The sequence below is a fragment of the Nomascus leucogenys genome, chromosome 20 (assembly GCF_006542625.1).
Source record: "Nomascus leucogenys isolate Asia chromosome 20, Asia_NLE_v1, whole genome shotgun sequence".
Taxonomy (NCBI): Eukaryota; Metazoa; Chordata; class Mammalia; order Primates; family Hylobatidae; genus Nomascus; species Nomascus leucogenys.
In genome coordinates, this window is record NC_044400.1 from 38,951,268 (window position 1) to 38,966,518 (window position 15,251).

Below are 15,251 nucleotides of genomic sequence, written 5' to 3' on the forward strand. Positions count from 1 at the left end.
TCCGCACCTGGGAGAACAATGAGAATTTTTAAAAATGCCTGAATCCTCTCCATTTATGAAGTAATTTAATAAATGAGGACATCAATTTTTAAAATATCTCCAATGCTGTGTTTTAGTATCAATTACCAGGGGTCCTAGAATGGGCCTCCTAGAGCACAAATAAACTTTTGGAAATTTTTGGTGTGTTCTTAGGTTAATCAGATTCTGAAAGGGGTATTTGATTCCCTAGTAGTCCTACCATCAAAAAGAGTGAGTGTACTGCTTACAAGGAAATTAACTCGTAGGGTTTAAAATGTGCTGAAACACTGTCCCCCATCCTCTGGGCGAATGCATGCATGTACTTTGCACTGATGGTCAAGTTGAGAAGCCTTATTTCCCTGGCTATTGCTGATTCTAGCGTGTTGACTCCAAACTTCCCACAAGAGTAATTTAGATTAAGACAAAAAAAAATCAAAAAGATCTTTTAGAATTTCACAAGGTAGTGTATATATCTTGATGCATGAATTCCCCAGATCTGCCCTGTGGGCAGGAGAACCAGGGTCATAACCCTTCCACTGAGCTGTCACGTGTGGTAGCCTCATTCAGCAGTGGGGGGTGCAGGGTGGGGAAATAGCTCCCTCTGCTGAGTGGGATAAAATACCATTGTCAAGGTGATAGGACTTCTTAGTTCTTATATTTTCCCTTATGGTGGCTGTCCTTATTTGAACATTATTCAGGCTGGGGGAAGTGAAAAATAAAAAGTACTTACAAAGTTCTGTATGCTTATAAGTATGGCCTTATGTGTCTATATGCGTGTGTGTGCCTGTGCACATACACACCTTCCTAATGAAGACACTGAACAAGTGATTTCTAAGGCCCATTCCATTCCTAAAATGATGTGATTCTAAAAACTTTAAGAAGTTTTCTTTTTAGAAGAGTGCTTTTTTGAAACAGAAATTTATGATTCATGTATATATAAGTGTCATATTTTGGCATGCCTAATGTTTTAACTGATCAATGCCAAAGGCTTTGGATAATGAATCATCATCTAGTGTGGGATGTTTATAGTAAAGTGGTGGCTGCTACTTGTTGTATGAGATACAGGCTTCTGCTTGAGGAGAAACAATCAGCTGGAATTCAGGAGACTGAACCATTGACTACTTGATTTCTGGCCTTCATCAGCCAAGTAGACTGATCTTCAAACCTGCCCTATTTTTTTGCCTCTTTCCTTTGTTCTTGCTATTTCCTCTACTTGAAATATGCTAAACTTTTCATTACATCCACCCTATTGAAATTCCGCCCATTTTCTGTATTCCTTCTCCAGCCTTAAGCAAACTGTTTTGCACTTAATTTACTTTAAATAAGGGAAATAAAAATATATTTAAGAAATCTAGTTTCTGCAAAATGCAGGTTTCTTTACATATATTGATTTTAAACATTTTTACAGCTTTATTGAGGTATAATTTACATCCTATAAATTTCATCTATTGATGCTTAGTAAACTTATAGGGTTATGTGACTAACCTCACAATACAGTTCTAGAATGTTTGCATCTCCCCCAAAATTTCTCTCCCACACATTTGAAGTCAGTCACCAATTCTAATCCCTCAGCTATTGTAACTACTTCTCAGATTTCTGTTTCTATAAATTTGTTTTTTTCTGGGAATTCCATAAATGAGTCATATAATATGTAATTTTTGTATCTGATTTCTTTCACATAGCATAACTTTTTGGGGTTCATCCATACTGTCACATACATTGGTAGTTTCATCCTTTTAATCACCAAGTAGTATTTCACTGCATGAGTATATTATATTTTGTTTGTCCATTCCAGTTAGTGAGTACTTGAATTTTTTTCCAGTGTTTGGCTTATGAATAACGCTGCTGTGAACATCTATACATAAATCTTTGTGTGGATATATGTTTAATTTATCTTGGGTAGATTCTTAAGAGTGGAATTCACAAATTAATTGTATGGTAAGGTTACAGTTACCTTCGTAAGAAACTGCCAGTTTTCCAAGGTGGCATTATTATTTTATAGTCTCACCAGAGATCCATGAGATTCATTTTCTCAAAATCCTTGCCAGTACTTGCTATTATCCACCTTTTGCATTGTAGCCATTTTAAGGGATGTGTAGTTATATCTTCTTGTGGTTTTAATTTGCCTTAGCTTATTTTTTTTCTTTTGTTTTGTCCCGCCCTCTCACGCCCCACTGCCTTTGCTTAATGACTAATAATGTTGAGCACCTTTTCATGTGTTTTTATGTCTTTCATGAAGACTTTCTATTCAAGTCTTTTGACCATTTATAATTGAATTCTTTTTCATCTTGTTATTGAATGTAAGAGTTCTATAGAGACTCTGGATATCCAAATTTCTTTATCATACATACAATTTGCAAATATTTTTCTAGTATTGTCCCAATACCATTTGTTGAAAAGAACATTCTCTTTTCATTGAATTGCCTTACACGCACTATTTCATTAAACTCTTCTTTCAAACCCTATTAGGTGGCTGATTTTGTCCCAATTTCATAGATCAGTTCACAGACTCCTAGACTTGAACTAACAGTAACACACTAAAGTCCCACAGCTAGTAGATGGCAGAACCAGGATAGGAGTTCTGGTTTACCAAAGGACAAGACTTTATTTTCTTATTAAAATCAGGAAACCATTTCCCCTGAATGTTGTTTATTTCAACATTAAACTATAAGCGTCCTGAGATTACATAACACTTCTCATCTTGCCACCATAGTCTTTGGACAGTACTTGCTTATTTAAGGATTGCATTATGAAACACTCAACTGGCTTAAGCAGTAATGTTTACGTGAAAGGAAATAATAACTCCATAATCTAAATGACTTATTGTATTTGTTATGTTTATGCTTTCTACTGACAAACCTGGACTTTCAACTCTAAAGAAAACAAGAGTTATTAAAGTCTATTCTGCATGAACAAAAACTTCATTAGGAATGATGGTGAATTGAGAATGTCTTTTCTCATCTTTAACGATCAAGGATCGTTCCAGTGACATAAAATGGAAGTCAGAGAAACACATCAGAAAGTGTTAAAATCACTTGGCTTGGGAGCCACTTGTTCAAGTGACCTTGAACAGGTCGTTGTATCTCTGTGTGCCACCTTCTCACCTATAAAACAATAGGTGTGGACCACGTTACCATTAGGGTGTCCCTTCCATGATTGGCTTTTGTTAAATATCGTACTACAATAGCATTCTGTACGGCTCTGATGACACACTGGTGGCTTCTTTTATTTGCAGACTGCAGTGAGAATCTGTTTCACTGTCACACAGGCAAGTGCCTTGATTACAGCCTTGTGTGTGATGGATATGATGACTGTGGGGATTTGAGTGATGAGCAAAACTGTGGTAAGTAGCATTGTTTCCCCAAAGGTTTTAATTTAAAATCACAGAAATTTATAACCAAAAACTTATGGTTCATCATGTGTTAATATGATTAGCAGTTTAAATTACAAAATGATTGGTTTCTTGTTTTTTAGAAGGAGGAAATTTGTTCAATCGCTGTCCTCAGTAATGTCTTATGTGTAAATGTAATACATAAAAAATCATATTAAGAAAATGTTTAAGAAGTGGGATGGGAAGACTGGTAAAGGTTGTTAATTCACTAATAGTTTTTTTCCTCTCCTCAAATGTGTTCTGTTTCTCCTCTGGTTAGAACCAGTGGCTTATGTTAGATTTTGGGCTTTTGAGCAAACTTTAAGGCAGATATATTGTCTGTGCCCCATTCCCTTGGTACATGTGACTGAAGTCCCCTCCTTTATTTAATGCTCAAATAGTACAGGGACCACCTGTGCAGCAGCTACACCCAGGGTTAGGATGATGCATTTGTTTTGTGTACACATGCTGATCTTATCTTTTAAAGAATAACCCCACTTTCTAAAGACTCACGTCCAATTCCGAATGCCATCTCATGAATTAAAATCAGCAAAATTCCTCTTGCTCATTTACTTTTTTGGCTTTGTGACTAGCTTCAGAATTTTTAGGTAGTATATTACTGAGTGACGTAGCAACTTTGCAACATGAACAAAAGGGCAAACTGGGATGAGGATACGCCCTGGACAAATGATATGAGACAATGTCCAGCATTAGATAACATCAAAATGAATGTTTGGGAAGGATCAGCAGTATGGTCAGAGGAGGGCATTGGAATCATGAATGTTAGGAATAACCCCATGCTGGGAAACCTGGGGGTTTCTAGGAGCACCGTCTAGCTGCCACTTGCTGTATCTGTAAAAATATTTTAAAATGTACGTGTACAAACCATTCCTGTGTGACTAGATAGGTGTGGGTTATTGTTTTTTTTCTGATAATAGTTTATTTTTATTTTATTTTGACTAATAGTAGTTGTACATATTTATTGAATATAGCATGATATTTTAATACATGTATACAATATGTAATGATCAAATCAGGGTAATTAGCGTACCCATCACTTCAAACATTTATCATTTCTTTGTATTAGGAACATTCAAAATCTTGTCATTTAGTTATTTGAAAATATGCAATAAATTATCATTAACTATAGTCACCATCCAGTGCTATAAAAACCTACAACTTGTTCCTCCTATCTAGCTGTAATTTTATATCAGTTAAGCAATCTCTCTCTCTCTTTTTTTTTTTTTGAGATGGAGTCTCACTCCATCACCGAGGCTGGAGTGCAGTGGCGCTATCCCGGCTCACTGCAATCTCCGCCTCCCGGGCTCAAGTGATTCTCCTGCCTCAGCCTCTTGAGTAGCTGGGACTACAGGTGTGTGCCACCACGCTCAGCTAATTTTTGTATGTTTAGTAGAGATGGGGTTTCATCATGTTGGTCAGGCTGGTCTCTAACTCCTGAGCTCATGATTTGCCTGCCTCGGCCTCCCAAAGTGCTGGGATTACTGAGCCACTGCACCTGGCAGCAATCTCTCTTTATCCCTCCTCTTCCATACCCTTCTGGCCTCTAGTAACCACTGTTCTACTCTCTATTTCCATGAGATCAACTCTGCATATAAGTGAGGGCATGCGGTATTTCTGTTTCTATGCCTGGCTTATTTCACTTAACAGAATGTCCTCCAGGCTCATCCATGTTGCTACAAATAACAGGATTTTATTCTTTTGGCATGGCTGAATAGTATTCCATTGTGTAGATGTACCATATTTTCTTCTCCACTCATTTTTTGGTGGCATAAATTAATTCCATATCATGGTTGTTGTGAGTAGTGCTGCAGTGAACATGGGGGTGCAGGTGTCTGTTTGATATACTGATTTCCTTTCCTTTGGGTATATGCCCAGTAGTGGGATTGCTGGGTTATATGGAAGTTCTATTTGTAGTTTTCTCAAGAACCTCCATATTGTTTTCCATAATGACTGTACTGATTTACATTTAGATGTGGGTTATATCCTGGGACTGATTAGTCTTGAGAAAAAGGATGAGAGGAAATTGTAATTATATAGGTCACAGAAATTATAGTTGCAGGAGGCCTTGGAGATCATCAGATTCAACCCTTCCCTTTACCAGTGAGATAATTAGGAAATGTAGGGGATTGAAAATGAGTGAGTGTCGTTTGGTAGTTGGATAGGTTAGTGGAGAGGGCCAGCATGCAGGTAGCATGTGAGAAAAAAATGGTCTTAACAGGCAACATAATTCCTCTGAAGATAGCAGGCTATCGTGAAGTTTGTGTGTCTGCATGCCAGTTGTCTCCATCTAATAGCAATAATTACCACTTTCCTTCAGACCAGCCTCTGCCCTGGCTCCCTGTGCTCTTCTGGTTCCTGCCCAAGCACCTCTTGTGCTTTTCTTCTTTTCTCAAACCTATGTCCTCCCTATACTTTTCCTCTATTGATCCAAAATACCCTTTAAGATCCATGGTCACTCCAGAAGTCTGTCTATGACCGTGGCACTGTTACTAGACTCATCATACTTTCTCATGGAATCTATTATTCATGAATCCACATACATCTTCTAAAACGCTGCTTATATTCAGAGTATACCACCTCTCACGGCAAAGCATCCTATGGATTCTGCCCTTTGTGAGAGGGAACTTATCACTTAGTTCTTTTTCACTAATATATAAATTGGGACAAAGTTGAAGTCCAGGCTAAAAAGAATCATGAATATAACATAAATATTTTGCATGGCTTACCTAGCAGTTCTTTTGGATATAAGGCCAGGCATGCTGGCATGTCCTTGTAGTCTCAACTACTTGGGAGGCTGGGGTGGGAGGATCACCTGATCCTAGGAGGTTGAGGCTGCAGTGAGCTATGATCACACCACTGCTCTCCAGCCTGGGAGAAAGAAAGAGACCCTGTCTCAAAAAAAAAAAGATAATCTATTAAAAACTTAAGCTTAGCATCAGGAGAGATGACAAGGAGATACTTGCCTTCCCAGTTTGCCAGACAGGTAAGTTATAATTCCTAGAAAAGTGAGAGAGCTTTTACAGATACATCAAATCCGCCAGCTGCATTGTGAAACACAAATCACAGTTCTGTTTTTTGAACCAGGGTAGAAATCATAAATTTTTCATAAGGAAAGAAAATGACCACTAAAGAAAACAAAAGCCAACAACAATAAGAACAAACTCCGGGTTCTGGGACAGCTAGAGTAGTTACTCATCTGAAAAACAGACCCGTCTTACCCCACAGTGATGGTGGTCAGTGGGGCACATGAGTGGGGAGGGCATGGCATTTTAATTGGGCCAGACCTGTTGTAGAGATGTTACTGAAGGTATTGGAGCCATTGGAACAGACTCTCTTCAATGGGAACTGGGAGCCATAGAATCCTGCCTGTTTGTCATACTGGTTCTCTGCATCCTCGTGAGTTTTCGTTTCTCCAGATTGCAATCCCACAACAGAGCATCGCTGCGGGGACGGTCGCTGCATTGCCATGGAGTGGGTGTGTGATGGTGACCACGACTGTGTGGATAAGTCCGACGAGGTCAACTGCTGTGAGTGCTCTGAGGATGTTTGTTTTGCTTATTTTTCCATTTCTGGTTCTTTAGGCTGTACTCAAGGTTGAGGACTGTACTTAAGACTCACTATATACACAGCATTCCAAGGGAAAGATTCTTATACTTTGGTTCTAGCCTGTAAAGATCACTGAGTGGTGGGATGACAATAGCAATGGAGTGTATCTGACTTCCACACCTCTTCCTGCAAAACTCCAAGCTTCATTTGGCTGATCTAGCCAAGTGGGTGTCTGTTTTCTCTCTCATTGCTCCATATGTCTCTTTTATGCTTCTGTGACTTTGTCAAAGGTGATGCTCTGCCCACTGAATGGGGAACCTTTCTTCTGCACACAATATATGAGTAGTTAAGCTTCCCTGCAGGAGTGCCCTAACATGTTCTCAGGGGCCATTTGTGGAAGAACATGGAGAGAATCGTCAGAGAGAAGAGAGCCTTTAATGTTAATATGATGATACAAAGAGAGCATAATAGGCCGGGCATGGTTGGTGGCTCATGCCTGTAGTCCCAGCACTTTGGGAGGCAGAGATGGGTAGATCACCTGAGGTCAGGAGTTTGAGACCAGCCTAGCCAACAGTCTCTAGTAAAAATACAAAAATTAGCTGGGTGTGGTGGCAGGTGCCTGTAGTCCCAGTTACTTGGGAGGCTGAAGCAGGAGAATGGCGTGAACCAGGGAGGTGGAGATTACAGTGAGCCAAGATCAAGCCATTGCCCTCCAGCCTGGGCGACAGAGTGAAACTCCATCTTTAAAAAAAAAAAAAAGAGAGAGAACGTAGTAATAATATAAATTTATAGACTGTTGTGTTTCTGAGTGAATGAAAATCTTCAGACAGTTGTTATACTTCAAACTAATAACAAGTATGGCTAGTAACACTTTTTCCCCCTGGAAAATATACTATACCCATTAGAGAATAATATACGTGATTGAATAGAAGGTGTCAGGTGTTAAGAGAGAGTGCAGTTGACCTGAAAGAGTTAATGTGATATGTTCTTTTGCATGTTTGAATTAATTATACTTTTCATTTCATCTTTTTGTGCCTAGTAAAAGTTAAGAAAGTTGATTATATATATGAGATTGAATATTTAATTGGCTTATAATTTGAGGCAAAAATAGAAATGTGGATTACATAGTTTTTATTTTGACATAAGAAAAGTCATATAAAAAGTCACAATGCGTAGCTCTCCTCTTCCCTGAAATGGATTTGAAGTGGAATGTCCTCTGAGTCCTTGCCTAGTGGCCACAGTGGAACAGAGTGGACTGTATTTCACTAGATCTTGGAGAAGCAAGGACTTGGTGCTCAGGTCGAACACTTCTGGTGTGGAGTCTTGACTCAAGAACAGAGAGGTCATAATATTAGTAATTCAGTGAAGGCTGAGGTCACATGATCCACGGGTTTCCGATACTCTAAAAGGCAATAGGTATAGAATTTAGAGAACCGATAGGAATTACAAGGTTAATGGATATTAGGCCATCCCTTTCAAATATCAGTTGTAATAAACAAGTGTTGAAATAAAGTGTTTATTACGTGTTAGTTACTATGCGAGTTCTTTCCCATATACTATTTTGTTGGCTTATGAGGTCAAGTAGATAAATAATGAAATATTTGGGCTGAGAGTCCAAAAAACTTGCCTTCACATTCAGACTGTAGCTCTTAGCCATGGGACTTTGAGCAAGTACTATGCTCTGTAAACTTTAGTTTCTCATCTATAAAACAAAGATAATACCTACTTTACAAGATTTTTGTGAGAATTTGAGATTATATATACAATGCAGTTAGCACAGCTCTTGCCATATAATGAACCCTTTAAAAATTGTCATTTTTATTAGTAAGTAGGATCATGATACTTCCATCACTAAAAACAATCACGCAGTTCTCAAGAAAAAGTTAATTTTTGGTAAGTGCTGTTGAATAAGGCAGGAAAAATTCTAGAAATAAAATCAATGATATGTTCATTTGTGTGTGCAGAACACCCTGTTTCTTAGCGATGCTTGATAAATGGCTGTTGTTTATTTGATGTGCAGATTGAGAGATAAGAATTAATAAATAAAGTGAATATTGTTCTGGCCCTTCCTAGCCTGTCACAGCCAGGGTCTGGTGGAATGCAGAAATGGACAATGTATCCCCAGCACGTTTCAATGTGATGGCGACGAGGACTGCAAGGATGGGAGTGATGAGGAGAACTGCAGTGTCAGTAAGTGTGTCCCACCACCCCAGAACATTCCTTTACTGCTGGTCCTCTCCTTGGGAACAAAGGAACACATATGAAGTTGCTTAAGTAGGATTGCCATGTAAATAATCCCAGATTGCCTAACATAGTGGTCCTCACAGCCCTAGTCAGCCAGGAAACACTTTCTTGTGCTAAACGTAATTCTCAAGCAACTTACACTGAAAATCATTCCTCAGGTGAGACACCTGAACAGCATGGTGAGATTCACTTAACTATTCTATGGGGAAAGCCGTGATAAAGCCGTGATAAAGTGTATAGCATCCAATTAAATCAGATTAGATTCCAGTGAGAAGAAACTGGCTTCTGAAAGGAAATGTAATGTCTTCCTAAAATAATCATGTTCAGAGAAGCAGTTTAATGCCTGTTATTACCAAGCAATACACTTTAAAAGGATTTGATATCTGTGTGTGAATCTCAAAAAGAAAAACTAGATCCAATAAATTGTTTTTTCAATGTAACTATTTCTGTCAGAAAAGAAAGTTCTACACAGATTGTTTTAAGCTCCAGTGTGTGCGGAAGCCTCTCAGTAGGGTCCAGGGAAGACTATGCCTCGACTCAAAAATCACATTTGTTTATACTACACAGGCACAGCCTAGTTGTTAAGAACATGGTTGCTGCAGCCCTGATACCCAGGATCAAGCCTCGGTCTGCTACTTACTATATGGTGACTTTTGGCAAGGTACTTACATCCCTTTTAGGTCTCAGTTCGTGTGTCTGTACACTCAGAACAGTGATAACTACTTCATAGTGTTGGCACATGGCGAAAACTCAATATATGTGAGCTTTTATTACATGGCTACTACATTAAAGCATATCTTAGGCTGTGTATATTCATAATCAGCCAATGAGACTGGTCACCTATAGATAAATTAGTTTTGTCATAATGCACACTGATCATTATAATAACTTTAATGGAAAAATGCCCAAGACCTAAAGGGAGAGCTTTTCAGTCACAGACTTATTACATAAAAATAATATATAAAGAGTGCTTTGTTTTACCAGTTTTTAAATTCAGAATGAAATCCTTTATTAAACATAATTTATTGTGTGCATATCAACCGAGCACTTCCGTTTGCATCAAACTCTTCTTTCTTTCTGTATAATTCAACTCTGAAATAATTTTGGATTTTTCATGATGAAATGGCAGGCTTTGTAGATTATTTTGTTACTTGTGTGAGATGTAAGAAAGTCATATGATAAAACAGATTTAAAAGTAAAATTTTAGTATTTTTATATTGTTCTCTCTAATAGATTCAACTTAAAAATGTATATTGTGGTGTTTATATGTGGCCATCCCCTGGGAATTCAGTGGTAAGCAAAACAGCTGATGGAGCTTGCAGACTCCTGGGGGACATAGGCATGCTACGAATTATTATGCAAGTCAATGCCTAACCATGCAGCAACAGAGGCTAAGAAGGGAAATTCAGGGTGCTTGGATGCCCTTAATAGGGTTCATGCCCTGGTAAAGCGCCTCAGACAAAGCTTCCCTGAGGAAGAGATACTGGAGCTCAGACTTGAAGGATGAGTAGGGTTAACCGAAAAGAATGGGGCTTGAAAAAGCAATTGAGACACAAGGCACCGCTTGACCAAAATTCCTGTGGTGGGAAGGTGCAAGGCATGTGTAGGAGGACCATGAGAGAAGGCAGGCCATTGTGATTAGAGAGCTGAGAATGAAAGGGGGCCCGGTACTAAATACTACGTAATTGTCAGCACAGGTTGCAGGTTTGTTCTTCTGCTAGACAGAGCTGGAAAGGGAAGCAGGGGCCGCTTCTCCTGAGACTTTGGGTCTTGCTGAAGAGTTAGGCCTTTGAAACTCTTCAGGCTCTGTCCTTGCCTACCTGTCTAGCCTCTCTCAGCCCCTTTCTCAGTGGTTGAAGCTCCAGTTACTTTGACCTGTGCACTTCCCTATTCTAGGCCTTTGCATGTGCTGTTTCTTGGCTTGGGAAACCCATCCTTTCCTCTTGCCATGACTTGGAAAAGTCCTTTGAGAAACTTCCCCATGCTGGTCTCATTGTCTTCTATTGCTCTTTAAATGTATTTTAGCTGGGTGTGGTAGCACATGCCTGTAATCCCAGCACTTTGGGTGGCTGAGGCAGGAGAATTACTTGAGACCAGGAGTTTGAGGCTAGCCTGGGCAATATAGCAAGACCCCCATCTCTATGAAAAAATAAATAAGTAAAAATAAATATGTCTTCCATAAAGCAGTGATCACACAGCATCAGAAGGTTTTGTTCAGGATGATACCTCTATCAGAGCACAAGCCACTTCCCAGGGGGTATCATGCCCTTTTATCTTTTAATGCTCAGTGCCTAGCTTGTCACATAGATTGTCACATGGCATGCACTTAATATTTGCCAAAATAATGAATGCTTGATGTCAATAAAATCTCCTCAAGAGCCTAAACTCACAGAAATTGTTTAGGTTTGCTTTGAGAAAAAATTTTGACCCTGCTGACTTAAAAAAAGAGTGACATCTCTTTTCTGCAAGGCTTTGTGTATTAATTTGCACATTAGTGGTACTGGAAAGGATAAATATTTCAGTATAATAAACATCATCTTAGAATTATAGGTAAGAATGATTATATATACACACATACTATTATTTATACTTAAAAGTGCCTTGCAAGGTTGACTAGATTCCAGATGACATGCCTGAAGGTAATTGATCATAATGGGGGAGAGATAGAATGGGCAGTAATTTATTACCTTCTCCATTTAATCTACAAATGGCCAGGAAATCAATGGGAAAAGCAGTTTCCTCTCTACCTACCTTAAGGAAAAATCATTAGGGCAAACACTGATATTACTGCTGTCATTCACTTAGAAACAAGAAACCCAGTTCTCAAGTCATCACGGCTAGGCTGATGACACTTTCCAAGGACATATTGAAAATATGGATAACAGCTGCATAACACTTGTATTATAATAAAGTATCCTTATTGTATTGGTGTTGATGCCCTATTTATTACTAGAGAAAGCATTTTCCTTAGAGGGAGACTAGAATTGGGAGCAAATGAGTCTTAAAAAAGTGTCACTTAATATTCAAAATTTCAAGATTTTTATAACATTCTCTGTCCCTCCAATCTCTTGAATTTTATTCTATAATCAAGTGTTGGCACCCATGTAAAAAGAAAACACTATTTTTTTTCCATTAAATGCAACAACCACCTGTTTTTTGTGCAGTTTGTCTCTTATTTCTTCATTCCTATTTTGGAATACCTGGATTGTATTTAATTACCGGAAAATGAATCCAGAAAGCACCTATTCAATGTATGTTCAATACTTTTGGAGAAATTGGAAGGAAATTAAAGTTGTGTTATTCCTCAGCTCCATCAGACATTCCTGATCTTTTAGATCCTTAGGTAAGGAATTTGTAGATGATGAAAGCCACTGTGCCTTTTCCTCCCTCTGTAGTTCATACTCCATGTCAAGAAGGAGACCAAAGATGCCTCTACAATCCCTGCCTTGATTCATGTGGTGGTAGCTCTCTCTGTGACCTGAACAACAGTCTGAATAACTGTAGTAAGTACAACAGCCGACAAATGCAATAGCCATGTCAGGGCATGCATTCAGCATTTTTCTTCTGCGTTGACATTCAAATACTGAAGTCTGGAATCCCTCCAAAAAAGGCTACCTATTTTCTTTTTCTTTTTAAAAGGTCGCATGTGGTAGCAGTAAAGAAGCCAAATGGTCTTAATTAACTTCAGTCAGAAACAAATGTGTCATTCTGAACGACTATAAACCCACATTGCTTAATATCATTACCATTACTTTCAACTCAGCATTAGTTCTCTGTATTATTTTCTTGGCTCCATCTGTAGGCAGATGCTATCTTTCTTCCTTTCTAAAGCACAGCTTCAAAAATGGAAACTTTAACCAAGAAGCAAATATGAAGTTCATAGAAATAGCCACATACAACTTTGGCAGTCTGTTCTTTTTTTTTGAGACACAGTCTCACTCTGTCACCTGGGCTGGAGTGCAGTGGCGCCATCTTGGCTCACTGCAACCTCTGCCTTCCGAGTTCAAGTGATTCTTCTGCCTCAGCCTCCAGAGTAGCTAGGATTACAGGCGCTAAACACCCTCAGTGATCCATCTGCCTGGGCCTCCCAAAGTGCTGGGATTACAGGCAGTCGGTTCTTTTAATGAAATTTATTCTCACCTTTCCAGGAACTCTGATGACCTATAATGGTTTTGGAACCATTAGGCCAATTTGTTTCAGTGACAGTGTAACAGCTCCAAATAGTGTAAGCAGGTGGCTCTAAAATGACTTTCAGGAGGAGGAGTTATTTGGGGAAGACAGAATGGGCAGAAGTGAAAGAGCACCCTATGGCCTGTCCTGGAAAATTGAATCAGAAAATCCCCAGCAACTGATTTCTAGTAATGATTGCTGACTCCTGGGCTCTGTTTTCATGTTATACTCACTTCTTTCACTTTTTCTAATGAACTTTTTGCTGCATTTTCAGGTTGGGATTAGAAATTTAGAAGCAGGTCAGTCAGTTTTCAGTTGGCAAGAGGGTATCCCTTTTTTTTTTTTTTTTCTGAGACAGAGTCTGGCACTGTCACCCAGGCTGGAGTGCAGTGGCACGGTATCAGCTCACTGCAACTTCCACCTCCCAGGTTCAAGCGATTCTCCTGCCTCAGCCTCCTGAATAGCTGGGATTATAGGCACACCCCACCACGCCCAGCTAATTTATTTATTTATTTATGTATTTATTTATTTATTTTTTGGTAAAGATGGAGTTTCACCATGTTGGCCAGGCAGGTCTCAAACTCCTGACCTCAAGTAATCCACTGGCCTTACAGGCGCACGCCACTGCACCCAGCCAGGGTATTACTTCTTAACACGTGTCCTCTCAGTCCAAGGCCCTTGGGAGCTGGGATGCTGAAAGGCTGTGTCCTTGCATTTGCTGCAGTTTTGCGGTCCTAATTTTACCTGGTGACCTTTCTGGGTCACTGTAGAGCTTATGGTGAGTACCTCTGTAACTGTTACAGAGTCTCAAGGGGGTGAAAAAAGGAGGCTGGAAGGGGGTATAGGCAGGCAGCTAATTAAAAACCCAAACTGACAGGATTGACTGTGGCATTTAATAACTCTTTGCCTGGAAGCACATGCCCACCCCTCCTCCATTTCCCATATGAGAGAACAGTAGATATTAGTCAAGCCACAGAGTCGACACACTCAAACTGCCATTTTACTTCCTCTAAACTGATTTAAATAGAAACTGATTTAAATAGAACATATCTATAGATATGCACATATATGTGTATATATGTGTGTGTATATATATACACACACACCCACACGTATAACATATTTGGGCCACTGTTTCCATTGTTTCATTTTACTCATCTCTCAATCTGCCGTGGAAATTTTTCAGAGCGATTTCTTTACTTCACCTTCAATTTGAATAGTGACAGTGTCATCTCAAGGACATGTGTTTATTATTAAAGTTTTGGGGGTTGTTTGACATGGAATGACACTTACTATTAGACTCAAAAATGTAGAAAAGGCAATGTTAGCCTGTGTCAAATTTGGGTAGGAAGTAACTGGGTGTATGTTATCCTATTTTCTCTATATTTGAAATATTTCAAATTTTAAATATTTACAATATGTTGTCTCCTGTCAAAAGAATAAGTTGTAGGAAAGGCAACTGGATAACTCTTGGCTCATAGAGCTGACCAATATTTGTAGTGTGTACATGATGTTCCAAGCATCGGCATGGGTGCTGGGCTTTCTAGTGGTGGAGAAAGGAGACAGGCTTCTAGCTTCCTAGAAGTCACTTTTCAGTGTGGGAGAACATATTGTCCTCTTCCCACTGATATATTCTACACTGTTGTTCTCTTTAAGCTCTTTAAATACACTCAGTTTACCTAGTGTCTCACTGTGTCACCAGCTTCCTCATTCATCATGTATATTCTTGCCAACTTCTCTCCACATATATTCAGCAAACGTTTGCACACGCTGTCTTCTGAGTAAAAGGCACTAGGCTAGCCACTTGCCCTTATTACTCCTGTGTTATTAAAAATGGCACATAGGCCGGGCGCGGTGGCTCACGCCTGTAATTCCAGCACTT

General features: G+C 39.1%; 1 protein-coding gene across 4 annotated transcripts in view; it reads left to right on the forward strand.

Annotated features, from left to right (window-relative positions):
• CORIN (corin, serine peptidase) overlaps nucleotides 1-15,251 on the forward strand; it is a 251,914-nt gene that overhangs the window by 152,705 nt on the left and 83,958 nt on the right. For 3 of the 4 annotated variants that reach the window (XM_012499841.1, XM_003258417.4, XM_012499843.2), the window contains 4 exons: nucleotides 3,254-3,361; nucleotides 6,826-6,936; nucleotides 9,029-9,145; nucleotides 12,595-12,702. In XM_012499841.1, the coding sequence (XP_012355295.1) occupies nucleotides 3,254-3,361; nucleotides 6,826-6,936; nucleotides 9,029-9,145; nucleotides 12,595-12,702 (444 nt within the window). The remainder of the gene's footprint in view (nucleotides 1-3,253; nucleotides 3,362-6,825; nucleotides 6,937-9,028; nucleotides 9,146-12,594; nucleotides 12,703-15,251) is intronic. The other variant, XM_012499842.2, reaches the window with a different exon arrangement.